This window comes from Caretta caretta, chromosome 2 (assembly GCF_965140235.1).
Source record: "Caretta caretta isolate rCarCar2 chromosome 2, rCarCar1.hap1, whole genome shotgun sequence".
Taxonomy (NCBI): domain Eukaryota; kingdom Metazoa; phylum Chordata; order Testudines; family Cheloniidae; genus Caretta; species Caretta caretta.
Window position 1 is genome coordinate 220,200,392 of NC_134207.1, and position 27,483 is coordinate 220,227,874.

The 27,483-nt window shown below is 41.2% G+C and overlaps 1 protein-coding gene across 7 annotated transcripts in view; it reads right to left on the reverse strand.

Moving 5' to 3' along the window:
- The window catches only part of GLCCI1 (glucocorticoid induced 1), a 107,108-nt gene that overhangs the window by 20,649 nt on the left and 58,976 nt on the right, over positions 1-27,483 (reverse strand). For 3 of the 7 annotated variants that reach the window (XM_048838228.2, XM_048838232.2, XM_048838231.2), the window contains exons 4-6: positions 16,627-16,743; positions 12,231-12,383; positions 964-1,174 (exon numbers count right to left, since the gene is read on the reverse strand). In XM_048838228.2, the coding sequence (XP_048694185.1) occupies positions 964-1,174; positions 12,231-12,383; positions 16,627-16,743 (481 nt within the window). The remainder of the gene's footprint in view (positions 1-963; positions 1,175-12,230; positions 12,384-16,626; positions 16,744-27,483) is intronic. The other 4 variants (XM_048838229.2, XM_048838234.2, XM_075125838.1 and 1 more) reach the window with 3 other exon arrangements.

The following is a 27,483-nucleotide window of genomic DNA, read 5'->3' on the forward strand; positions in this document are numbered from 1 at the left end:
ATTCCAATCTTTAGAAGTAGTAGGTGATCAGGAAACAAAAGACAAACTACTAAAAGCAAAACCCTGGAAACAAAAAAAAAACCAAAAAGAATAATAAAAGGAAAATTAATCTGGCCAGTCACAAAACAAATTAGATTTTTAACTGAAACTAAAAAACTATTCTGTCATTCTGTAGGTACTGGAAATGAAGTTTATGAATGCTGGGATTCCCCATTCACACAAGACATTTTCTCTCCAACATGTGTATTGCTACTAGTACAAAGGCTAATGATACTGCACCGTACAGTATTGCTACTTACATCTTTGTGTATTACATCATTTATCTGTTAACTCTTTCAAATACTGGAACCCTACCAAGTTCCATTGCCATTTAAAACCTTGACAGAGAAAAGTGAAAGATATTGACAGTGGTTTTAATGTAAAATTTAACTAAGAAGTCATTCAGAAATCCTGTTCAGTTATGCAATGCAGCCAAATACAAATTCATCAGCAAGTTCCCACTATTAACTGTTGCATCCCACTGGATAGTTACAAATATAAAGTTAGAAAAATGCAAAATCATATTTTGAACAAGGTTCATAAACATTCAGATTCACCATTTTGATCAGCAGGTAACCCACTCACATGATGAATAGATTCTACATACTCCTTTATAAAACACTTTTTTGGAATATATTTGTTGCTTTCTGCATTCTTCATGCTATACCCTTCATACGTACTTCTTACTCTGCTGTGCTCCTCTGACATATTTATGGAAGATGTTTGTGAAATTTCACAAACAAGAGGGGAAAACATATGTTCACAAACAAAACCAATTTTAAGATGAATCCTCGTCCGCAATCCCACTACAACAACTAAACAAAACATAAAAAAAATTGATGTAATGAGTAAAATGAAGGTAGTAGTAAATGCAGGACACCACAGGCTATCCCAGTATGCTCAAATGGATGGTTCAACTCTCACCTTTATCACGGTCATATAGCAAATCTTCTGTTGAGCAAGGACTCCCATCCTGAGATTCCGGAGGGCAAAAGGGAGAGACACATGGTGAGTGGCTGCTGCAGCTGCTGCTGCGCTCTTGGACAGAGGGAGTCTGTGTATCAATGCTACGCGTGCTACTGCTACGATAATGAGCAGGCAAGGGTGCTCTTCGACCATCAGGAATATCCAAAGGCTGCAACAGAAACAACGCTTAGATTATATAGGAAGGGCTGATTCTAAAAGTCTTCAGCCTGCAAAGCTCCCACTGAAGACTCAGGTCTTGACTACAAAGATCTGTTCTAAACCAAGCATGTTATTTAAAAAGGAAAGAATCATAAAATACACATTAACCCTTTTGCTGCAGGGCAACTGCAGCTGCAACTGTATTTCTCATACAAGTTTCAGGACTGGATGCATTTCAGTTTATTCTAGAGTGCTAAGATTTATTCTGCTTAAATAAATACAAAAGTATTTTTAAAAGTAACAATACAAAATGTTAAATAACTGCTTAACTTAGGGATGGCCAACCTGTGCCTGAGAAGGAGCCAGAATTTACCCATGTACATTGCCAAAGAGCCACAGTAATACATCAGCAGCCCCCCATCAGCTCCCCCCCGCCGACCCCCCGGGCCTGCCAGCAGCCCTGCTGATCAGCGCCTCCCCCTCATTCCCCATGCCTCCTGTGGCATGCAGGAGGCTCTTGGGGGAGGGGGAGGAGCGAGGGCGTGGCAGGCTCAGAGAAGGGGGCAGGAAGGAGTAGGGGCCTTGGGAGAAGGGGTGAAGCAGGGGCAGGGCCGTGAGCACACATTTCCCCCCCACCCCCTTCCCCGGCACTTTGGAAAGTTGGCGCCTGTAGCTCCAGTCCCGGAGTTGGTGCCTATGCAAGGAGCCGCATGTGGCTCTGGAGCCACAGGTTGGCCACCCCTAGCTTAACTTCTCAGTTTTGTTTAACAGAGATAACTACACTAGTATAATTTCCAATAAGTTTCTATTGTTACAAAAAGAAAAAAAAAATCGCCTTAACAAAGATCTCCAGTTGATAGGACTTTATGCTTTGGTGTAGCTAGTTTTGGTGAGAGTACAATGAAAGATGAAAATATAATAGTATGTTACATGCCTAGTTTAAAAAAATATATGATTTTTTCAACTATGGCGTACCATTCTCTGGTCCACTGTTTAAGCCTCTCCTGCCCACTCCCCTTTTGGTGATAGTGACAAACCAGGTTGGTGTACTCCACCTATTTGCTATTCTTTTCCTGCCTGGGTATATAGTTTTGTCTTTGAGAACAGTGTTCTTGCAACATCCCCTGTCAAATCTGTAGAGCCCTGCAAAGCTACGGGTATCCGCTTTATATCTGCGGGGGGGGGGGGGGGGGGGATGGGGGCTGGAGGGGACAGGGACACTGTGTGGGGGGGGAGGGGGCTGCTTGGGCCCCACACCCAGGGCAGGTGGAGGATCCACACACTCCCCACCCCCAGCCAGAGCTGGGTCATGGAGAGCTGCGGAGGCAGCTGTGAAGAGTCTGGGTCTCTCCACCTTCCCTGGGCAGAGGGGCTGGGGAGCAGGGATACTAGGTGGGTGGAGGGGTTGGAGGGCAGGACATGGGCCGGGGGCTGCTCGGGCTCCCTGCCCAGGGCAGTTGGAGGGTCTGCCACAGCACAGCTGCCTGCCTAGCTCTTACCATGGCCAGGTTGCAGCTCAGAGCCGCCCCTCTGCCAGAGCCGGGTCCAGGAGAGCGGTGCTGGCAGCTGTGGGGACGCTGGGTCTCTCCACCTGCCCTGGGTGGAAAGGGATACTGGGTGGGGGGGCTGGAAAGCTGTGACATTTGATAGGGGGATGCTCAGGCCCCCTGCCCAGGGTAGGCAGACCTGAGCAGCCCACAGGCAGCTCCAAAGGTCTCCCCGCTCCCAGAGCGGTGTGGCGCCCAGCCGAGGAGCTGTGGTGGACCCTCCACCTGCCTGCGGTGTGGGGAGAGGGACTGAGAGCAGCCCCTGGCCGTGTCACCGCTCCCCGCCCAGCCGAGGGCAGGGAGGGTCCACAACTCCGCACGGGCTCCCCACAGCTGCTTATGTATCTCTCTCTGACCAGGCTCTGGCTGGGGGGGGGGGGGGGATGCCTTGGAGCCTCGGGTAGGCCCTCAGTGTAGAGCCCTTCAAATCCACAGATAATTTTTGCGGACCATGGATTGGATGCAGATACACATTTGTGTATCAGCGCAGGGCTCTACAAATCTGAATTATATTGCACTTAAAAACAGGAGCGGGAGAACAAATAAAAGCAATAAATAAACATACCAATTTTAGTCTCATTTAGGCAAGGACTAGGAAAGATTTTTTTAAAATTTTATTTTAGACAAAACGGTTCAGCCATTTCTGAGAATGAGGCTAGGGGAAATACATTGTTTTGCCCTTGTTAAAAAATTCGGACTTTTACTTTGAACAAGTGACTTGCTTAGCACCGCATAGGAGCTCTGTGGCTCTGACAGCATTAATTCTAGCATGTCCTAACATCTGAATGCTTTCACTTCATAACCTTAATAATGTTCTTTCAACATATTTTTTGTATGCAATACTATATAGACTAAATATTTCTCAGTAAAAACTTACTAAAGCTACTGATAACATGGGTAAAAATTATGACTACATAGCTTTAATTTCACTTTTCTTTTCATATGCCATCTTGAATGGAAAAAAGAAAGCTGCCATCAAATCATATGAAATTTAGACTGTTAACTGAAACTGTGTTATATATATATGGTACACTACTTCTCAGGAAAGAAAACTCTAAACATAAATGGTCCAACTTTCACCAACAATAAGTGCTTGGTAAACGTCCAACACAGCATGCCATGGCATGATGTCTGAACACAAGAAACGAACATCTTCAGAGCCCAATCAGAACACATTTTCCTTATAATGATTGTTATCAGACCAAATGTAGATGCTCATTTAGCAACAATAATCAATTGCTCTGTGAATTTTAGAGAAAATATAATTTCATTTTACTCCTCTAAAGATGAACATTTATCACTAATCAGGAATTAGATTTCACTATAAAGAAGATTAAGTACGTAAAAAGGAAAAAAAAAATCAGACCTCAAACAGGAACAGCTTTAATAAGCCAAAAAGAAAAGGAGTACTTGTGGCACCTTAGAGACTAACAAATTTATTTGAGCATAAGCTTTCGTGAGCTACAGCTCACTTCATCGGATGCATTCAGTGAGCTGTAGCTCACGAAAGCTTATGATCAAATAAATTTGTTAGTCTCTTTCGTGCCACAAGTACTCCTTTTCTTTTTGCTAATACAGACTAACATGGCTGCTACTCTGAAACCTTTAACAAGTCAGTAGTTTTAAATATTTAAATTTTGAGGGGCAAAAATGCCACTGTACAGTCAAGAAGTGTATCACATACAAAATATTTCACCTTGCCATGAAGTTAAGATTATGGAAAACAGAAGTTTTCATTCTCTAGACAGACAGACACTATTCTATGTAAGTTTTATGTAATGGTGTTCACTACTTAGAAAATTCCCATAGATATTTCAGAGACTACTTTTCTTCTGCAGAATTCTACTTCCCCTTCATATAAAATCCAAGCCTCTTTACTGTACTGAGGAATGCAATTTAAAAAAACCTGTAAAAATACTAACTGTGAACTTTCACTTTAATGTTGTTTCTTGTGCAGTTTTTAAATTCCAGCAAATAAAAATCAAAATATTTTAAAGACCCTGAATGGCTTTTAACAACTTAAATCAATATTTCAAAATTACTTTCCATGAGCCATATCTACAGTTTATGGAGTATGTTAAAAATTGAGGTCTTCACAATTTTAAACTGAAGAAATGAAGTAATTAATTCACAACAGCTGCTTTAACTTCTTATGATGATAAATTCATGGAAAATTAAATGAATTTTTCTGTATTGTGAGTGCTTTTGGTAAGAGAATCAAGTCATGTGTGTTAGTCTTTTGTATATTGACAGAATGCTAACTGAGCCCAGAAAATGGCATGACATTGACAGCTATTTGTCTCCCTCTCTCTTGCAAAAAGTCCCTTAAGCAGAGATAAAGACATGGCCAATCTGACAGCAGCATACCCTTCTCAAGGTACTCCATTAAAATTCACCAATAAACTACACTCAGGGCTTGTCTACATTACCCGCAGGATTGACGGGTAGCGATGGATCCAGCGGGGGTCGATTTATCGCATCTAGTCTAGATGTGATAAATTGACCGCAGAGCGCTCTCCTGTCAACTCCTGTACTCCACCGGAACAAGAGGCGCAGTGCATACCAGGCCTCAATGGTAGACGGAAACCACCTACATTCTGAGCATTAGTAATGTTACTGAGATACAGTGTACCTATAATACGCACAAGAGATCTAGTTTCCACATATCTTACAGCTGTTTAGGAAATAAATATTTCAGTCTCAAAGTTAGAACTTTTTCTATTTAAAACCACCATCCAGGCTGGAACATAAAAAAGACAGAGATAAGATACAAATTGTCTTTGCCCTTTATAATAGCAGTGAAGCGGACCAACATTGTAGTAGAAGCAGACATAGTCAAGACCAGTGAAAGCAAAACTCTATAGTGCATTCCAAGAATGCCTTGGAATAAGAATAAATGAAACCAGTGGATATTCAAACAGGAGATGAAGGGATACTGCAAGGATCTTTCACACTTATGGAGATTAGAAAACAGTCATATCTTAATACAGGATTGAATCTTTGGACAGTGGGACACACATAAACTAGTTTACTCTCTTGTTCCACAAGTATTAGGAATTAAACAAAATACATGGTTAAAGTGAACATTTAAAAAGGCTAATCTTTTCTAGGATGGCTTTTTTTTTAAAAAAAAAATATAGTGTCACATCTTTATACAGCTAAAATGTTCTAATTTAAAAAACTTTATATAAAGGTTTTGGATCAGGTATGTTCATTTATACTTAATGTACAGAAAAACAATGTCCAGCTACTGGCATTTGTCTATTGGTTGAACAAGTAGAAAAATGCCCTGTAACTGGACACCTCTGATTTTCCATACATCAAACATGAGAGGTTGATCATGCTTTCCATCTAAATAAAATTCAGTACTCCACTCCGGCCACCACAAACACACTGTATTGTAGATCTACTGCAGACTAAGAGGACAAAATCCAGACTCCAAATCCATACACATGGCTGCAGGAGGAAATTGATCATAGATCATACTATAAATGGAAAGGGAGAGCAACCAAAGAAGAAAACAACTAAAGCTTGCTGGCAAAATAGACAGCAAAAAGGAGAATGGGTTAGTGTTAGCCAAAAGGGGGCGGGGGAAGAGAACCAACAGCAGCTAAGAGGAATATAGAGGGCTTTCATATGTGCATTCAGAAAGGAAGCAGTGGTAGAAAGAAATTAAGTCCATTAATAAATAAGAATGGGATAATATTAACAAGGACTCAGAAATGGCTAATATTTAACTGTTTTTAACAAGAAAAAAGGAAGAGTAAGGATATTTAAGCAAAGAGGAAGATTTTTAAAATATACACATTACTAAATAGAAGGAAAGAGAATATCTGAAAATATACAAGTTAGCCATCCAAACTATATTCAACTAGAACAGTAAGGGACTTAGCTAATAAAGTTACTGTGCCTTTAACAATTATTTTTGAGAAGTATAAATACATAGTGAGAATATTCTAGCAATTACTATCCTTTACGTCTAACTTCTATCCCTAGCAAAAAAAAAGTGGAATAAATGAGAAAAAAATATTTCTAGCTTTTAGAGACTCAAGAGCAATAAGCAGCATGTGGTGAAGCAGAATATATCTTGCAAACTAACATAACTTGATTTTTAAAAAATATGCTTACAAAATTAAGTTAGCAAAAGGATAGCAGGAAACACTATATTTGTTAAATATAGTAAAGCAAAGTAAATAGTAAAGCATGTCCTGCAAACACAAGTTTTAATTAATTCAGACTGATTCATGTGAAGATTTATGTGGATTGAAAAAGCTTTCTGCAAGACTGTAAATAGAATATTATGATAAATGTTAAAGTATAAAATTTGGGAAGAAGTTTAATAGATTACCAGCTGAATCTGTGGATTAAATTTCAGCTCTGATGTAAGGGTAATTCAGCTGAAGTCAATGCAGCTGCATTCATGTACCCCAGGGCTTAATTTGGTCCTACACTGTACCCAGTCTTATTTAAAGTTCATTAATGATCTAAAAAAACAGAATAAAGAGCTTGTTGACAAAATTCACAGATAAATTGGGAGCAGATGGGGAAAAATGATAAAAATAATACAAGGGGACTCAAAAAATCTGCAACTGCCAAAAATAAAATGCATTTTATAACATTTAAGGGAAAAGAATCCAAAATACAGTTATTCAACAGAAGAGAGAATTCTTGAAGGCAGTAATGCTCATATAAACTTAGGAATGATAACAGACAACCACGTGGACATGAATTTGCAATGCATTATTGCAGACAAAAGGAACAATGCAATTCTGAGCAGCAAATACAGATGCTGTGGAGCAAGAAAATAATAATCACCCTAAATATGGCTCTGGTGCAACTGCACTTACAATATTTTGTTTGGTTTTAGTACCTTCATTACAAGAAAGATATTGACAAATTGGAAGAGGTTCACAGTACAGCAACAAAATGTATTAGGAGCTGGAGGGATTGACATACAAGCAAATATTAAGAGTTAAATATGCATTACTTGACTAGATAACTATACTGGACAGTGGAGTGAAGATAATATTGTAGAAGTATTTATCCACCTACGTTCTTAAAATAGCATAATAAGCCAGTAGACCAACTTCTCCCAAAGGCAGTCAAGGCTATTATTTTAAATGATTACTTTGAAGTCCATAAATGAAGAGGAAGAAGAGTTAAGATTATATAAAAGGGTAAAACTAGAAGAAATGGGATAAAATGAAGAGGAAAATATACACTACGTATTTATATTAGTAAAAACTTCCCAACAGAGAGACCTATTAAGCTGTGGAGTAATATCTGCATGAAAGTGATAGAGGTTCTGTCTCGTGGGACATTTTAAATTAGACTTTACAAAACAGAAGAAAGTGCAATACTAATCAAATCTCCACTGGCAAAAGGCTGTACTAGACCTAATAGGTCATATTTCTAACTTATGATTCTTGGGACACAAAAAGAAACCCTAGATCTGGCAAGGCCTTTGGAAGAGAGGGTCACTGCTGAGTTCTCTGTCCCCAACTGAGCAAACATTTATCTGCTTAACTGCTTTGCTGGATCAGAGGCAGAATATTCAAGCAACTTACAGTGTAGAGCCCAACATGTACAGTAATAAGATGTTAGAGTCCAAGAAAATCAATTTGTCTGATAAATACATTAATGACCTCTAACTTTAACAGATCATAACTCTAACCAGAGAGACACCAGCAGTGGCACAGTAATATACACTCTAGGAGATAACACTAAGACAATATGTGTATTATTTTTGCTATTTTTTTTTAACGCTGTCAAAATATTGACCACTTCTAAATAGAAAACGTGAGCCTTGGAAGACCAGATTTAATGCAAAATATATGCACAGCCTTGAATAACCCTCTGGAGAAGGCAGGATTGCTTGACAGTAACTCCTCACTTAAAGTCATCCCGGTTAACGTTGTTTCGTTGTTACGCTGCTGATCAATTAGGGAACATGCTTGTTTAAAGTTGCGCAATGCTCCCTTATAATGTTGTTTGGCAGCCTCCTGCTTTGTCCACTGTTTGCAGAAAGAGCAGCCCATTGGAGCTAGCTAGTGAGGGCTTGGAATCAGGATGGATCCTAAGTTCTTTGTGCGGCAGCTGCCCAGCAGGTTATCAACTGGCAGTTCAGCTGTCCTTCCCCTCACTGCCATGTGCTGCTCCTGCCCTCTGCCTTGGAGCTGCTCCCGGGAGCCTCCTGCTTGGTGTGTGGGGGAGGGGGAGGAGAGAGGAGGGCTAATGTCAGGGTGTCCCATTCCCCCCCTGCTCCTGCCCCTCGCTTACCCCATTTCCATAGACCGGGGAGGGGGGACAAGACAGGGCTCAGGACAGAGGGAGCATGCTGGCAGCAGGGGCTGTCTCAATTTGCTGATCTACTTAAAAAGGCAATATACTTAGAGGGGAGTCAGCATACTTAAAGAGGCAATGTGCATCTCTCTCTCTCTCACACAGAGAGAGTGTGTGTGTCTGTCTGCCTTGCTGTCTCCCCTCCGTCCATTTGTGCTGCCTGAAGAGTGTAAGACTACATTAACAACAATGTGTTAACCCTTGAGGGCTCAGTTGTTCTAGTTCATCATTTAGCAGCAAGGCATTCCCTGGAAAATATCCCACCCTCTTCCACCCTCTGACTTCACCACATCAACCAAGCTTTACAATCATCATTGCTGTGTACAGTCATAAATAATCGGTCTAAAACCTATACTTTGTGTGTACATAAAATATAGTCTTGTCTGGTGAAAAAAATTTCCCTGGAACCTAACCCTGCCTATTTACGTTAATTCTTATGGGGAAATTGGATTCACTTAACATCGTTTCACATAAAGTCGCATTTTTCAGGAACATTAAGCGAGGAGTTACTGAACTATTTTGTGTTTATACCCATAACGAAGTACCATAAATACCAGGTTTTGGCAGCTCAAAACTCATGTACGTAAAGCTACTGTATGACCTTTTGCAAAACCAGAAAAAAGCTTTGTTCTCTGGCATGTTGGGTGAATGAGGGGTGCTGGTAAGTCAAAAATTCCAGTTAACTAAGAGGGATGGAGTTTGGGTGCAGGAGGGGGCTCAGGGCTGGGAGTTGGGGTGCTGGAAAGGGTGCAGGCTCTGGGAAGGAGTTTGGGTGCAATAGGGGGCTCAGGGCAGGGGGCTGGGTTGTGGGAGGGGTTTCGTGGTGCCGGATCCGGGCAGCACTCACCTTGGGAGGCTCCCCGAAAGCGGCAACATGTCCCTGCTGTTCCTATGCAGAGACATGGCTACGTACCTCTGGGTGCTGCCTCTGCCCACAGGCGCGGTTCCCGGCCAATAGGAGCTGTGGGGCCAGCACTTGGGGTGGGGCGGGTGGAGCACACGGAGCTCCCATGGCTGTTCCTTTGCCTAGGAGTAGCAGGGACATGTCGTCGATTGCGGGGAGCCGCCCAAGGTGAGTGCCGCACAGATCTGGCACCCTGAAATGCCAGTTTCTATAGCTTTCAGGTTGGTAATGTGCCAGATAACACAAGCTTTTACTGTACTAAGTTTTGTCATGACTAGAGCCAGTCAGAAAATATTTTTCTCCACTGGAGAACCAAAACTGAAATATTTTTTCTTCAACAGAAATAATTCAATTCTGAAATGCTGCTGCGGTACGCCCCTTGTATTTGTAGTTTACTCCTATTCTCTTCTATAAGCAGTATCTCTAGCTGGTCTACATCTCTCATGGTCCACCACACAGTCTCCCCTCTTGGTGAGGACAGGAGAAACACCAAGGAGATGAAGTCCAGTTCAGGAGCCAGGCCCCCAAAGGAGAATGAGGACATAAAGGCAATTGAACTACAACTCTCATGAAGTACCACAGCAGCGTGAAATGGAAATATGTAGGTTTCAGCTGAAATATTTGGATTTTTGATTAAACTGAAGTTTTCTGTGGAAAGCAGATATTTTTCACAAAAAAAACTACTTAGCCAAAACCTCAATTTTTCCACAGAAAAAGTTAACAGAAAATTTTCAAGCCAAGCCTAGATGCAAAGCTACGTTGCTTCAGTCATAGAATCATAGAATATCAGGGTTGGAAGGGACCTCAGGAGGTCATTTAGTCCAACCCCCTGCTCAAAGCAGGACCAATCCCCAATTAAATCATCCCAGCCAGGGCTTTGTCAAGCCTGACCTTAAAAACTTCTAAGGAAGGAGATTCTACCACCTCCCTAGGCAACGCATTCCAGTGTTTCACCACCCTCCTAGTGAAAAAGTTTTTCCTAATATCCAACCTAAACCTCCCCCACTGCAACTTGAGACCATTACTCCTTGTCCTGTCCTCTTCCACCACTGAGAATAGTCTAGAACCATCCTCTCTGGAACCACCTCTCAGGTAGTTGAAAGCAGCTATCAAATCCCCCCTCATTCTTCTCTTCTGCAGAAGAAACAATCCCAGTTCCCTCAGCCTCTCCTCATAAGTCATGTGTTCCAGACCCCTAATCATTTTTGTTGCCCTTCGCTGGACTCTCTCCAATTTTTCCACATCCTTCTTGTAGTGTGGGGCCCAAAACTGGACACAGTACTCCAGATGAGGCCTCACCAATGTCGAATAGAGGGGGACGATCACGTCCCTCGATCTGCTCGCTATGCCCCTACTTATACATCCCAAAATGCCATTGGCCTTCTTGGCAACAAGGGCACACTGCTGACTCATATCCAACTTCTCGTCCACTGTCACCCCTAGGTCCTTTTCCGCAGAACTGCTGCCTAGCCATTCGGTCCCTAGTCTGTAGCTGTGCATTGGGTTCTTCCGTCCTAAGTGCAGGACCCTGCACTTATCCTTATTGAACCTCATCATATTTCTTTTGGCCCAATCCTCCAATTTGTCTAGGTCCCTCTGTATTCTATCCCTGCCCTCCAGCGTATCTACCACTCCTCCTAGTTTAGTATCATCCGCAAATTTGCTGAGAGTGCAATCCACACCATCCTCCAGATCATTTATGAAGATACTGAACAAAACCGGCCCCAGGACTGACCCCTGGGGCACTCCACTTGACACCGGCTGCCAACTAGACATCGAGCCACTGATCACTACCCGTTGAGCCCGAAAATCTAGCCAACTTTCTACCCACCTTACAGTGCATTCATCCAGCCCATACTACTTTACCTTGCTGACAAGAATACTGTGGGAGACAGTGTCAAAAGCTTTGCTAAAGTCAAGAAACAATACATCCACTGCTTTCCCTTCATCCACAGAACCAGTAATCTCATCATAGAAGGCAATTAGATTAGTCAGGCATGACCTTCCCTTGGTGAATCCATGCTGACTGTTCCTGATCACTTTCCTCTCATGTAAGTGCTTCAGGATTGATTCTTTGAGGACCTGCTCCATGATTTTTCCGGGGACTGAGGTGAGGCTGACTGGCCCGTAGTTCCCAGGATCCTCCTTCTTCCCTTTATTATTCCCTCTTTCTTCCCTTATTCCCTTTATTAGTCATTTAGGAGGTTCTCACAACATGTTACTAAATTCTGACCATTAAAAATGTAAAATTACCCCCAAAACTTAAACCTTACCTTGGATACTTCTTCTTTTCCACTGGTTTCTTTAATGAATACTTTTTCTAATTCAGGGCTTATTCCTTCTACATTGCACGGCACACGTGAAACAGTTGATTTTGGCACTGAAATATTTGACAGTGGCATAGGGACTGATCTTGAGATAGACGCCTACAAGGTCAATCAGATAAAATATTATGTAGGCTTTAAAATTGGAGAGTTTCATAAGATGAAACATTAGCTCAGTATTAGTGAGGTCATTATATTTTAAAAATCTATAAACAGCGAATTAAAAAATCATGTACTAATTTTAAAATCTAGAGGAGCTCATTTTCATCTTTAGTTTGTGAATTTAATATTAAAAAACATACTTACCACTAAGAAACTAGGAAGACAGAAATTAAAAAGATTACATAAATGTAATGCCACTCACACTACTTTTTCTTGTAAAGTGAACAACAGAATTTTATATGAAATATTTTACTGCAGTGCTTTTCAATATTTGGCCTGTGTAATTTCTAGGGAATGCAAAGGTGTGGCATGCAGAATGCAAAGGGAGAAAAACCTCTCACAAACAAAGCCTTCAGATAGATAAAAAGTAAAAAGAAAAATGTAAAGAAAAACAACAAATCCAGTCAGACCACTTCTTTGTAATTTCCCCATATCCTGTACATGCTTACTCTATAGACACTGCTGGTTATATTTTGCATACTGGCACAAATGCATGTTCATGTTTAACTCTGGCATTTCCTGACATTTGAGTGTCTAGCCGTGCAACGTTAACATTCTCTTTATGCAGTTTTTTTTTCTTTTTTGACTGGTTTATAGCAAAGGTAAAATGAAACTTTCATTCTAAACTTTTATTTTCAGAACTACATCCTTTTCCATGTTTGTTCCAGATATTGCTTTTGCCTCAAAATCAGAAGAGAATCTGCGTAGTCATTTCAAGATCAGGCATTCAAATAAACACAGGTATGGTTTTGAGGAAAGGCATACTAACTTCTTGATTTAAAGGCTGGAAATTAATGTTACCATAACATTAGGGTCTTTCATTACATGATCAGTGAATACTGAGCAACGTGACATTCACAGTATCCAGCAAATAATGTAATAAACAGGAACAAACTTAGTCTTCTACAGTAAGACTAAATTGCACCGTGTACTGTTTTATGCTTTTACTGCATCCTTTTCTATGCTCTCAGCATGTAGCTCTTTATTACTACATATCTCAAAGACGACTTGCAATTCAGGCAGACAAGACAGCAGACTTAGTTTGGCTATGGAAACATTAATTTATAATTGTAAGATTAAAGTTGCATTTGAGATTTTGTTTGGGGTTTTTTTTTTTAAATAATTCAGAATTATGCTTGTATTTCTGTATTTCTTTAGTTTGTTTTCCCACCAATCTCCAGTTTATTTTGGCAACACTAAGAACGTGAGCATTGAAAATGCTGTTTAGAAGTTCATTTGTTTTTGCTTTATGTTCTTCACATTAATGACTGTTTGTGCCATCACTATTGATTGCTTTGAAAATGACATATTAAACTTACACTTATGATTTCTTGAGACACCCTAAAGAACAGATATACTAAAGAACCAAGTTCTTGTTTCCATGTACATTTCACAAGTATTAAGGAACAAGGAAAGAGAAACTTTTATTTATACAACGCCATAATTGTGTACGGCATTTTACAGACAAGAAAGAAATAGTCCCTATTCCCAAAAAGCTTCCAGCCTAAATTTGTTTGCAGCGACGTTGAAGCCATGTTGGTTCAAGGATATTAGAGACAAGGAGGGTGAAGTAATATCTTTTATTGGACCAATTTCTGTTGTGAAAGAGACACGTTTTCGAGTTTACACCGAACCCAGACCTGAAGAAAAGTTGTGTAAGCTCAAAAGCTTGTCTCATTCATCAACAGCAGTTGGTCCAATAAAAGATGTTAGCTCATCCACCTTGTCAATTGAAATCTAGACATACCATAACAAGTGAGAACACAAACAGTGGGAAGGAGGAAGGGGACGACAAAAAATACATATATTTCTAGTCCAAGCAAGAACTTGACTATCAATTGACTTTTTTTTAAATTGTTATTTTGTACACTGATAAAACCTGATAAATAGAGAGATGGGTTGGAGAGATGTGCTCAAAATAAGGAGAGGAAAAACAGAGTATATAGTTTTCAGAGTAGCAGCCGTGTCAGTCTGTATTCGCAAAAAGAAAAGGAGGACTTGTGGCACTTTAGAGACTAACAAATTTATTTGAGCATAACACAGTTTCAAGTATGTGGGTTCCAGAATCTGGGGAAATGAAGGACAAAATTAGAGCTGGATTAATAAGTGCCTACCTCAAATGGAGAGAGAGAGAAGTGGTTTAGTATGTGATAGGAAGATACCAATAAGATTAAAAGGGAAAGTCTAAAACTGGACAAACTGCTGTTTTATAATGTATAATGCTGAGTATTGGACAACAAAGAAGAAACATGAACAAATGATTTGTTACCCAAAAATGCAAATGTTGAGATGGATGACTGCTGTAAGCAAGAAAGACCATGTAAAGAATGAGTACATTAGAGCAATGTGGCACCTTAAAGACTAACAGATTTATTTGGGCATAAGCTTTAGTGGGTAAAAAACCCACTTCTTCAGATGCATGTCTTGTTGTTTTTGTGGATACAGACTCACACGACTACCCCGATACTTTAGAGCAATATGACATTCATACTATTCAACAAATAATATAACCAACTGGTACATGCTCAATGTAACATTTATGAATGAAAATAAAATGAGGGAGTACAGGCTCAGATGATTTGGTTATGTAAAGCGCTGTCCTAACTACTATGTGGTAAGATCAAGACAGAAGGAAAAAGAGAGAGGTTGCCCAAGAAGTGGTGAGATGTTAGAAAGGAAGACATGTTAGTATGTGGTGTGATAGAGAATATGGCACTGAGCACAGCACTTGGGAGGGAGACAACTTGTATAGCAGACCCCATTTGATGGGATTAACACAAAGAAAAAAGAAGAATTTTTTACACTGAAAAACTGAAGCTGCCTGTGCTTATTTTTTATGGGGTGAGCGGAATTTAGATGCTTGTCTAAGGAATATAGAAGTGCAAAGGGAGGAAGAGATGGAGCAATGGTCAAGAGGATAGGAGGATTGGAAAGGGGCACTTAGTAGTGGTGAGAACAAATGTAGCTAGTAGTGTTACTTTATAAGTAAAGTTAGTCAGTTTCATTCCATCTTTTAAACTCACTAATATTACTTCTAAAGGTCATTCCATCCTTCAAATTGACTAAATTTAGTTGTAAAATTCATTTCCTACAATCTCCGTGAAATCAAATACTTTATCATTTACACTGTAGTGAATTTTCTAAAAATAAAAATTGTGATTTGCACAGGGCTCTAACTATAAAGCCAGAAGAACTACTGTGATCATCTAATCTGACCACCTGCATAACACAAGCTATAGAATGTCCCTGAATTAATTCTTGCTTTCACTAGAGTGCAACTTGTAGAAAAACATCCAATCTAAATTTAAAAATTGCCAGTGATGGAGAATCCACCACAACCCTTGGTAAGCTGTTCCAATGGTTAACTATCCATACTGTTAAAAAACCCTCTGCCTTATTTCCTAGTCTGAATTTGTGTAGCTTCACCTTCCAGTCTCTGAATCTTGTTACACCTTCATCTGCTAGAATGAAAACTCTATTATCAAAATTTTGTTCCACATAAAGCTATTTACAAACTGTGATCAAGTCACCCCTTAACCTTCTCTGTTTCTGTGAAGATATGTCCTTGCTAATGTTGCAGCTGGCCATGGTGATGAGTAAGTTTCTGGGGATCTTTTAATATCCTCAAATTATGGAGGTATGTGGAAGTAGCCTGCCACTGGACCCAAAGATCCCGAACATCTCAGTGACAATGATCCAATGAAGCGAAAGACAAAGGTAGGTAAGACCAGCTTGCCCTCCCAGAATCCAGCTGCTGCACTGGTGGCAGTGGCATTCCTTGAAGGTGACAGACAGCCAGTGTTCCCAGGATGTCAACTGGCAGTGGTAGACATAGACATAAGGAGATAACAAGTAGTCCCAGCTCAACCACTGAAGCCTTTTGCTGATGCTATGTCTGACTGCACGGGTATTTTTGAGAAGAGTTTTTAAAGGGTATCCTTCAACATTTACAGGAGGCATAAGTTGCTTTCTTGGCACAGTTCTCTTTTGTATTATCTGATTGTGACTTTAGAATAAAATCCCAAGTAGCGCCCATGACATCAATTTGTGTTAAGCATTTCAACATGACTTTAAACACAGGAAGGGAATCAAAGGAGAAGTGGAAAGAAACAGAAGGCTATTCACTTAATTCTGTTAATTAAAAAAACAAAAAGGTTGCTGATACTAGCAGTGAACTGCTTACCTGAGTCTGACTGATTGCTATGTGGTTGCCATGGAGCGGTGACTGACGTTCTTTTTCTTTACTGTGACGACTACTCTGTTTGCTGCGTTGGAGTTGCTGCCTCAATTTGGCAATCTGCTGGAAAGACATAAAATCAAGGTAAGATGAGGAGATGTGACCCAGGTAACTGTTTATACCTTTACTTGTATCAAGCAGTATCGTGGACAAAAGAAAGAATCAAATATTTTCTAGAGCATTTTATAAAGGAACATGTCTGTGGCTTCTTGCAGCACAGGCGTTAATCATCTGGCCTATTCATTACATTCTTTTCCAAAAATACTCGCCTAACCAACAATCTGAATATGAAGGCAAACTCAATTTAAATGCTGAATTTTCTCAGGTGCAAAATAAGCCCTCTCTAATAATAGATGCAAACAACAATCATTCCTCCGGACTCTAGCCTCTTGTCAGATTTTGTTGCTTCTCAACTGGTTTGGCATCAGAGAAAATAATTTACAGACTTTATATATTTCCTTAGTCCTAAACAGAACCATATTTATCATTGATATTTCCCATCATTACTGACAAAAAGTCTTCAAAATCTGACAACTAACATGCATAGCTTCACTTCAGAAAAGCTATCTAACACACCTTTAGCCTACAGATATAACTGTTGTTTTAAGACTGCCCCAGGGAGACCAATTCTCTGTTTTTTTAAGTCATCAGCACTTTGCCAAACAAAAAAACCTACACAGTGATGCCTATTCAAAGATTCACACATTTTAAGGTGAAAAGGGACCATGACCATTATTGGTCATTTACTCTGACCGGGTGCCTAACACACGTTACAGAATTTTACCCAAGGATCCCTACATCTAGCCCAATAACTTCTGACTGAATACAGCAGATCTTTCAAATACATCTAATCTTTAAAGACTTCATGTTTGTGTGGTAAGACTTATTTTCCATTGTAAGGGAAATATCATTTTGCATTCTTGGTTTTCAATCTCCCTGGGTCCATGAGATGAGAAAATGGTTTCAATATACTAAATTCACACACTCTCTTGTCTGCATAGCTGAAGTAAGGCAGAGCAATTCCTATTGCGCTATACAGATTCCTTCTTGGGTAACATCCCACAAGGTGGTGTTTTGGAGGATATTCCCTTAAATATGACTTTTTGAAGAAAATTCTATTTATAGCATTTACTAACGCTATACAAAACGGAGAGATTACTGCACAAATCACAGGAAAAAGGGAGCATACAGAGACTACATTAAGACTTTAAGGTCAGAAAGGACCATCATGATCATCTAGTCTGACCTCCTGCACATTGTAGGCCACAGAACCTCACCTACCCACTTAAAACTACAATACCCACCTGGGAAAGTGAGGAAACAGACTGACAGAGCAAGATGGGTACCCAGAAGTCTCCTACTATAGGACTGGCCCAACAAGGAAAACAACGGAACACACTGGCCATCATATACAGCTCCCAGCTAAAACCTCTCCAGCACATCATCAACGATCTATAACCTATCCTGGAAAACGATCCCTCACCCTCACTGGGAGGCAGGCCAGTCTTCGCTTACAGACAGTCCCCCAACCTGAAGCAAATACTCACCAGCAACTACACACCACACCGCAGAAACACTAACCCAGGAACCAATCCCTGTAACAAACCCCGTTGCCTACTCTGTCCCCATATCTACTCTAGCAACACCATCAGAACACCCAACCACATCAGCCACACCATCAGTGGCTCATTCACCTGCACATCTACTAAAGTGATACATGCCATCATGTGCCAGCAATGCCCCTCTGCCATGTACATTGGCCAAACCGGACAGTCTCTACATAAAAGAATAAATGACACAAATCAGACAACAGGAATGGTAACATACAAAAGCCAGTAGGAGAACACTTCAATTGCCCTGGACATTCTATAACAGATTTAAAAGTAGCCACACTTCAACAAGAAAATCTTCAAAAACAGACTTCAAAGAGAAACTGCAGAGCTACAATTCATTTGCAAATTTAACTCTGTTAATTTGGGCTTGAATAGGGGCTGGGAGTGGCTGGCTCACAAAAAGCAAGTTTCCCTCTCTTGGTATTGACACCTCCTCCTCAGTTATTGGGAGTGGACCACATCTACCCTGATTGAATTGGCCCTGACAACACCGGTTCTCCACTTGTAAGGTAATTCTCTTCTCTTCAAGTGTCAGTATATTTATGCCTGCATTTGTAATTTTCACTCCATGCATCTGAAGAAGTGGGTTTTTTACCCACAAACACACACTTAGCCCAAATAAATCTGTTAGTCTTCAAGATGCCACCGGACACCTCATTGTTTTTGTGGATACAGACTAACATGGCTACCCCTCTGATACCTACCCACCCATGTGTAATACCTGATACCTACCCACCTATGTGTAATAGTCCCCTAACCTCTGATACCTACCCACCTATGTGTAATAGTCCCCTAACCTCTGGCTGAATTACTGAAGTCTTCAAATCATGGTTTAAAGAATTTAAGTTAGAGGATTCACCATTTACACTAGTTTAAACCTGTAAGTGACCCATGCTGCAGAGGAAGAAAAAATACCTCCTGGGGTCTCTGTCAATCTGACTCTGGGGAAAATTCCTTCCCATCCCCAAACATGCTGATCAGTTAGGCCATGAGCATGACCCAACAGGCAGATACCTGGGAAAGAATTCTTTGTAGTAACTCAGAGCCCTCCCCATCCAGTGTGCCTTCTCCAGTCGTTGGAGATTTTTGCTACTGGTAGTTGCCAATGGGCCACATGCATTGTAGGCAGCCCCGTCATACCATCTCTTCCATAAACTTATCAAGCTCAGTCTTAAAGCCAGTTAGGTTTTTTGCCCCCACTGCTCCCTTAGAAAGGCTGTTCCAGAACTTCACTCCTCTGATGGTTAGAAACCTTTGCCTATTTTTAAACCTAAACTTGTTGATGGCCAGTTTATAGCCATTTGTTCTTATGTACACACTGGCGCTTAATTTAAATAACTCCTCTCCCTCCCTGGTATTTATCCCTCTGATATATTTATAGAGAGCAACTGTATCTCTCCTCAGCCTACTTTTGGTTAGGCTAAACAAGCCAAGCTCTTTGAGTCTCCTCTCATAAGGTAGGTTTTCCATTCCTCAGATCATCCTAATAGCCCTTCTCTGCACCTGTTCCAGTTTGAATTCATCTTTCTTAAACAAGACACCAGAACTTCACACAGTATTTCAGATGAGGTCTCATCAGTGCCTTGTATAATGGTTCTAACACTTCCCTGTCTCTACTGGAAATACCTCACATGATGCAGCCTAGGACTACATTAGTCTTTTTCACAGCCACATCACATTGATCGCTCAGAGTCATCCTGTAATACACTATTACACTCAGGTCTTTCTCCTCCTCTGTTACTTCCAACTGTTAAATCCCCATCTTATAGCAAAAATTATTGTTGTTAGTCCCCAAAATGCATGACCTTGAACTTTGCACTGCTAAATTTTGTCCCATTTCTATGACTCCAGTTTACAAGATCATCCAGATCTTGTAGAATATTCCAGTCCTCCTCTGTACTGTCAATACCTTCCAACTTTGTGTCATCCGTGACTTTATTAACACACGCTTTGTGCCACGGTTAGTAATAAAAATGTTAAATAAATAAGAGTGGTCCCAAGATCAATCCCTGAGAAACTCCTCTAGTAATCTCCCTCCAGCCTGACAGTTCACCTTTCAGTATGACCCACTGTAGTCTCCCTTTAACCAGATCCTTATCCATATGTCTTTCTTGTGCTTATTCTCCGACTGTTCCATAGTATGTCTTTCACTTCCTCAGAACAGTCCTTCTTGATCCCCATCAGTCATGGGGTAACCAGGCCTTGAGGTGGAGTTCTGTGAGGTTGGGGTGATGGACTCGCATTCTGTGACAGAAGGCGAGGCACTAAGGGAAGGGTTTGAGGTGGTTTCACTGCCATCTGTCACAGGTATGGGAACAACATTTTGTCTGGGCCATGTGGGTGCAATGAGAATGACCCTGGATTTGTCCTGCCTGATCTTGTGAATGTCTCGGCTCAGGAATGGCATCAGAGGAAATGCATACATCAGTGGCGCCTCCCATTTTATGAGGAGAGCGTCGCCTAGGGAGTGATTTCCCAATCTGGCCTGGGAGCAATATTGTGGACACCTGGGAGTTCTGACCTGTTGCAAAAGAGATCTATGGTGGGGAACCCCCATAGTTTGAATACGGCTTTGAGAATTCTGGGATCCATCTCCCACTCAGGGATTTTTCCACAAACCCACGCTTAGCTGATCTGCTCTTGTATTCTGACATCCCAGCAGATAGAAAGCTGATTTCTCTATCTGGTTGGTGATGCACCAATTCCAGAGGAGTATTGACTCTGTACATAGGGAGTATGATCGTGCTCCCCCTTGGTGATTTATATGGAACATGCAAGCTATATTGTCTGTAAGGATGTCGATGGCATTGTTCTTGATTAAAGTGCTCACGTGCATTTCGGACTGCCCTTAGTTCCAATAAGTTTATTTGTAGGTCGGACTCTGCTGGGGACTAGTGGCCTTGGATCATATTGTTGCATAGATGTGCCCAACCAACAAGGGAGGCATCCGTCATGACTGGAACTTTTTGTTGGAAAGGGATGCCTGAGCAGACGTTCTGTGGTTGTGTCCACTATGTTAGTGAGTTTTACCCTGCATGGCATTGTGAGGCGTCTGTTGAGAGAGAGAGAGATAAACTGTTCGAAGCCAGGCCTGTAAGAATCTCATGTGGAGTCTGTCATCTTTTATAACAAACGTTGTCTCCAACATGTGTCCCAAGAGTTGTAAACATGTTCTGGCAGATGCTTGTGGGCTGTACATCACCACTAAAATTAGGTTGACTAGAGTGAGGAAGCATTGTTGGGGTAACATTGCTGTTGCTGTGAGACAGTCCTATGAATTCCAGCAGTTGAACAGGAACCAGTGGGCACTTCGGTGCATTTATTTGCAACCCAAGGTCCGTGAACAGGGTTATTGTGGACTGCATGGCATTTATTGCTCCTTGCTGCATTGATGCCCTTATCAGGCAGTCGTCTATGTATGGAAATATCATCACTCCTTGTCTGTAGAGGTGAGCTGCAACCACAGTGAGAACCTTGGAAAAAAACTCTTGGGGCAATGCACAGGCCGAAGGGTAGTACTCTGTATTGGATATGCTGATGCCTTAGGGTGAATCTCAGGAATCTTCTGTGTGACGGGTGAATGGTAATATGAAAATAAGCGTCCTGGAAGTCCGCGGGCCGAGAGCCAATCCCCCTTCTCTAATGCTGGAATTATTGTGGATAGAGTCACCATTCTGAAATGTTGTGTTGTCCCTAATTTGTTGAGTTTTTGTAAATCCAGGATGAGTCTTCATCTGCAGTTCTTTTTCTGAATAAGGAAGTAATGGAAATAAAAACCTCTCCCCCTGTGTTGCGATGGGATGGGTTCCACGGCACTTAATTGCACAAGGTGGTTTATTTCTATCCTACCTACTCACTCCCCCTCTTTAGGGACTACTCCAATGAGCACCTGTTACAACAGGAAATAAAGAGGATGTAATAGCCCTTCTGGATAATCTCTAGAACCCATTTGTCTGTTGTGATGGTGTTCCAGACTGGGTAGTATAGTGACAGATGGTCTCCGAGTGGTTCTGGAATCAGTGTGTGGGGAAAGAGAAAGATATATAATTTTTTTTAAAGAAGAAAAAATAAAAGATATAAAATGTGAAGGACAAGGGAATAGGGTAGCTAACTACAACTAAGCTAACACTATCAGGAACACCTATGAACTATCAAGCTTATCTGAGATAAGAGAGAGTGCTGCTGTCGCTCTGACTCAAGCCAAAGGCAGTAGAGAAGGAACTGGGGGATGGTTGGCTGCGCGCCACAATGTAACCGCTCAGAGCGGCGCAAGATGGCTACAGCACATGGGCGGCCCAACCAGGCACTGCTACTACAAGTCTCCGATTACAAGTGCAAGGCGCCAAGACACCTAAAGTGGAGCACCCACAGGGACACTCTTAGAAGAACAGTAAGTTATTTTTATTTATGATCTGAAATGTGCATCCCAAGGCTGTATCTACTGTGGTGTCAAGATCTCTAAATACTGGGCCTCTTTCAAATCCCAGAAAGTGTCCAATCATTAAGGAAATTTTCAAACTTTTCTTTTCAAGCTAATAGTCATTCCACCTTTCCACTGACACTGTTTTACTTTATTACTTGTTTTCTGTCCAACGTTTTTCAAACATGTCAGAGAAAATTCAAATCAAAGGAAAAAAGCCACATGAACAATTAAATGAACAGTACCAGACAGACAGGTATCAGCTCTTTCAGGACACAGAAAATAATATTATGACAAACTCAGCTGAATTTTTCTGTTAAGCATTCAAATTATGATGGCCAAATGTCTTGAAACAGACCAAATATGTTACTACATTGACAATCTATTCTTCCTAGATTCCCTAATTTCCTGAAATTACAAAATCAATTTGTTGCTACCACAGAAGCTGTGGGTTTCCTTTTTTGCACAATCAATATCTTTACAATTAGAAGTGGCTAGTATTATACCTTCCATCCACACTGCCAAATATAAATATTATGGGATCATCAGACTTCAATTATTAAGAAGTTGATCCTATCTCACAATATTTTAATATTGTTACATTTACAAAATAGTTAGAATCACGCTATCTGCTGCCTCACAAATAACTGCAATATTTGTCATGATGATCCTTGTTCGAATGTTCACCAATGTCATTTTTTTGCTTATTGAATCTCACCTCTGAAATCAAGCTGGACACCACAGCATAGTAACATACTACTATTCTGTTGATTTATACACCTCTACCCCGATATAACATGACCAGATATAACATGAATTCGGATATAACGCAGTAAAGCAGTGCTCTGGGGGGGCCGGGCTGCGCACTCCCGTGGATCAAAGCAAGTTCGATATAATACGGTTTCATCTATAACACTAAATTTTTTGGTTCCCGAGGACAGCGTTATATCAGGGTAGAGATGTACTAATAAAAGGAGAGCTCTCTCTCTCGTTAAGATATATCATTAGGCATTATGAAACAAATTATGCTATGGTAGAGGGATAAGCATCAGGAGACCCTAAACTGGATTATAATAAAAGAAGAATTTCTGAAGCCAATTCTTTAAATTGGCTTTGATCACCACTCACCACTTCTACTTTGGTACAAGATAGTACACAAAAAGTACATGGGGCTCTTACTGTTCTGTCAGTGTAAAAGGGGTCTTAAAGTGGGAGTAAAGGGAAGCCACATACCCTTCATAACAATAGTTCTTCGATGTGTGGTTCTTATCTGTATTCCACAGTGGGGTATATATGCATTTCATGCGCGTGAGATGGGAGAATGCTAGCAAGTAATGTCTGTTGGCCTGCATTTGCAGCCTTGCTCTCCTTGTGCTCTGTGCTGAGGGTATAATGGGAAGTGCGGACTGATGCTTCTCCAATTCCCCTGCTTACTGAAAATCAGAGAGGCTCTAAAGCAAATGGGAAGAAGGGAGAGCAGCAGAATTCAGAGAGACCACACATCTCAAAGAAAATCTAGTTATAAAGGATAAGTATCTTCCCCCTTATTTTTCCTTTGAGTGCTGATTCCTTTGCATATTCCACTGTGGATGTCTGGCAAGCGGTACCCAGAGGAGGAGAGTGTGAGGATGGCAAGTGGTATGGCTCTTGCAGAAATGCTGTTCCAAAGGAAGCAGAGGCAGATGAGGCTTGGACCAAAGCATAATGTTTCATGAACGTGTGGATGAAACTCCACATTACTGCACCTTGCAAATATTAAACAGAGGTACTCCTTGAAGTGATGCTTGAAGTTGCCCGTGCTTTTTGTTTTTACAGTGAGCCCGTATCCCCTGTGGGAAAGAAAGGCGTGCCAGTTGATAAAGTAGAATACAGCCACAGATCCACTTGGAAATCCTCTGGGAGGAAATACTTCGCACTCAGGCTCATTTTGCTATGGCAACAAACAGCCTAGGTGACTTTCTGACCTGTTTACCAACAAACAGCAGAAGAGGCAAAGCTCATCTCATGCCAAAGGAATTAAGTCTCCTCTCTCTGACGCATGCAGCTTTGAGAAGAAGACAGCTAAGTGGATAGTCTAGTTTACATGACATTTCAAAACTATTTTAGGTGTGAACTTCGGACCCAGTCATAGTGACCCTTGTCTTTATGAAATATTATTTAAGAAGAATCTGCCATTAGGGCTCCCACTTCTCTGAGCCAGGCGGAAATGACTTCAACATTGGTTTGCGCCTTGAATGTCCCATCAAAAGTATCTTTTGGTTTGGGGGTGAGGCTGGGTAGCTGCAGCAGAGATGGATGGGTCAGCGTACCTTGATTTTTGTACCTTCTGCTGTTTGTGAGGTGGCTTGTAAAAGTGCTGGTAGCGAAAGGGCTGTAGTGAAGTCCTTAGCTTGTAAGATTGTTTATGGTTCTTCCTCTTCAGGACTGTTGTATACATACCCAGGGAGTGGAGGGTGGCCCTGGAATATTTTAGTGAATGCAAGGACACATCTTCTGGTTGACGAGTCTGACCTCAAAGGGCTAGTCTTGCATGGTGTTCTGTACCTGAACCTGGACCTGAAAGAGTGTAGCCAAGATTCCTAGTGCATCACTATAGCACAGGAGTGGCCAAACTTACTGACCTTCCAAGCTGAATATTATTATCTTCAGAAGTTCAAGAGCCGTAAGACATGCACAACCTGTTCCATAGGGTGGTGCCTGCCAGGGCATGGGGCTTCTGCCCGGACACCCCCCTACAGGGCAGAAACCCAGAGCTCCCAGTCTGGTAGGCGGAGAATGGGGGTTCCATAAGCCGCACTTTGACTGTAAAGGAGCAACATGCAGCTCATGAGCCAGTTTGGACACGCTTGCTATACCAATTGCCATGGATCTTGAAGCAGTATTGGCAGCATCAACTGCAGCTTGAGATGAGATTCCTGCCACTTATCTGCCCTCATCAATAAGGGCTTGAAATTGAGCCCTATCGTCTCAGGGTAATTTGTCTTTAAAGTCCAAAATCTTAGAATAATTCCAAATATCATAATTTTTCCAGGAGGACCTGATAGTTGGAAATTTTAACTTGGAGGCTGCTGGAAGTAAACATGTTTCTTCCCATCAAATCTAAATGCTTAGCCTCCTTATCCACAGGGCGACCCTTGGATGGTCTTGTCTGGACCTTTCTACTGCTGCTTAAACTACTCGGCAGTACAGGGCGGGGTGGGAGAACAAGAATTCTGTTCCCGTAGTCAGGAAAAAGTACTACTTTTCTGCCCTCTTGGGGGTAGGGATACAGGTAGCTGGCATGTGCAGTTCTTGCCAGTTCCAGCATGGGCTTATTGTCTGGGTGTGCTATTCAGTCAGATACTGATAGGCTACAGGATGTGTCTAGGAGCTTGTGTTGTGAATCCTGTACCTTCTCTAAGAGGATTTCGAGCCCTTCTGCTACTCTTCAAAACAGCTGCTGGACCTGACTGAGGCTGTAGCAACCAACACGATGGGCAAGAAGATGAAATACTCGGTACCGGAAGAACAGGTTCATCTTTCTCCTCCTTCATAGGCTCTGGAGGCTCCAGTTGGCTCATAGAATAGAAGAGTTGTAACACTCTGCGTTGGATCACATGGAATCTGGATGCCCCGCATACAGGTCACAGGGCAGTCAGTAAGGCCAATGTGAGGGGTCGAAAATAGGTTGTGGTGGTCCCCAAGGTACAGGTTGAAGAGGCTCAGAGTTCCAGACAGAGATTCCAACTCAGGTCATGCAGTAGTAAGAAGGAACTGGAAAGGCAACAGTCTGTACCAGCCCCCATACCCTGGGCCACAGCAAGGGTGCAGGCATGGACCAACAGACACTACCAGCTACAATTCTCCAATCTCGGGCATATGCATACCCACAGTGGAATATATACAGGGATCAGCACTCAAAGCAGTGCCTAACTGAGCAGTGTGGATGAGCTTTCAAATAAATAAGAATTAGGCCCCTGAATTAAGTCTTGTTAAATCCTACATTTTCTACATGGCATAACCCTCCATAAATTGAAAATAAAATAAGGTGCTGGAAACTATGGGCGCAGATTTTTTTATTTAGGCAGCTATTTCTTGATGGATCTTTTGCATTACTTCAACAGAAGCTGCTAATGAATAATTTTCAGAGATGATAATCGCTGCAGTTAAAAAATTCAATGTCAGAGACTTGAATGAGTTTCAGTTTGTTTCACTCTCACAGATAAAAATTAAAATTAAAGAAAAAATGGAGGGAAAGTCATATGTAAAAACCTCATATCTTGCATTTCCATAGCAACAGGATACGTTAGATAGTGATGATTACCATGACTGCTAGTGGTTCAAGTTAGTATGTACATGGCTTGCAGGGGAAGTTTCCAATGAGAGATAACAGGGAGAGAAGATAACTGAGGGGGGAGAAAAACTGAATAAAGGGAAGATGTCATTTTTTGCTACAGAGAAGCTTACAGATTGCATTATTTTTTCATAATTGTTCCAGTACAAAAATCTTGGGCCCACCACTATTTGGAGAGTTTAAATATCATCAGATTTCACTGATTGCTTTGATATAAGCCGAAAGTACTATCACTATTAACATATGGGATATTTTTCATAATTCCAATATTATTTGGCCACTTTAGAAATTTTGCCCTCTTCAAAGGAAGTGTGTATTTGCTCATTTTCACAGAAAATGAATTAAAACCAAGTATACCCTACCAAGGACCTCACCCCAATGTCACAACATTTTTGTTAGGGTCTTGAGATAAATTAAGGAAATTAAATTAGGCAAAG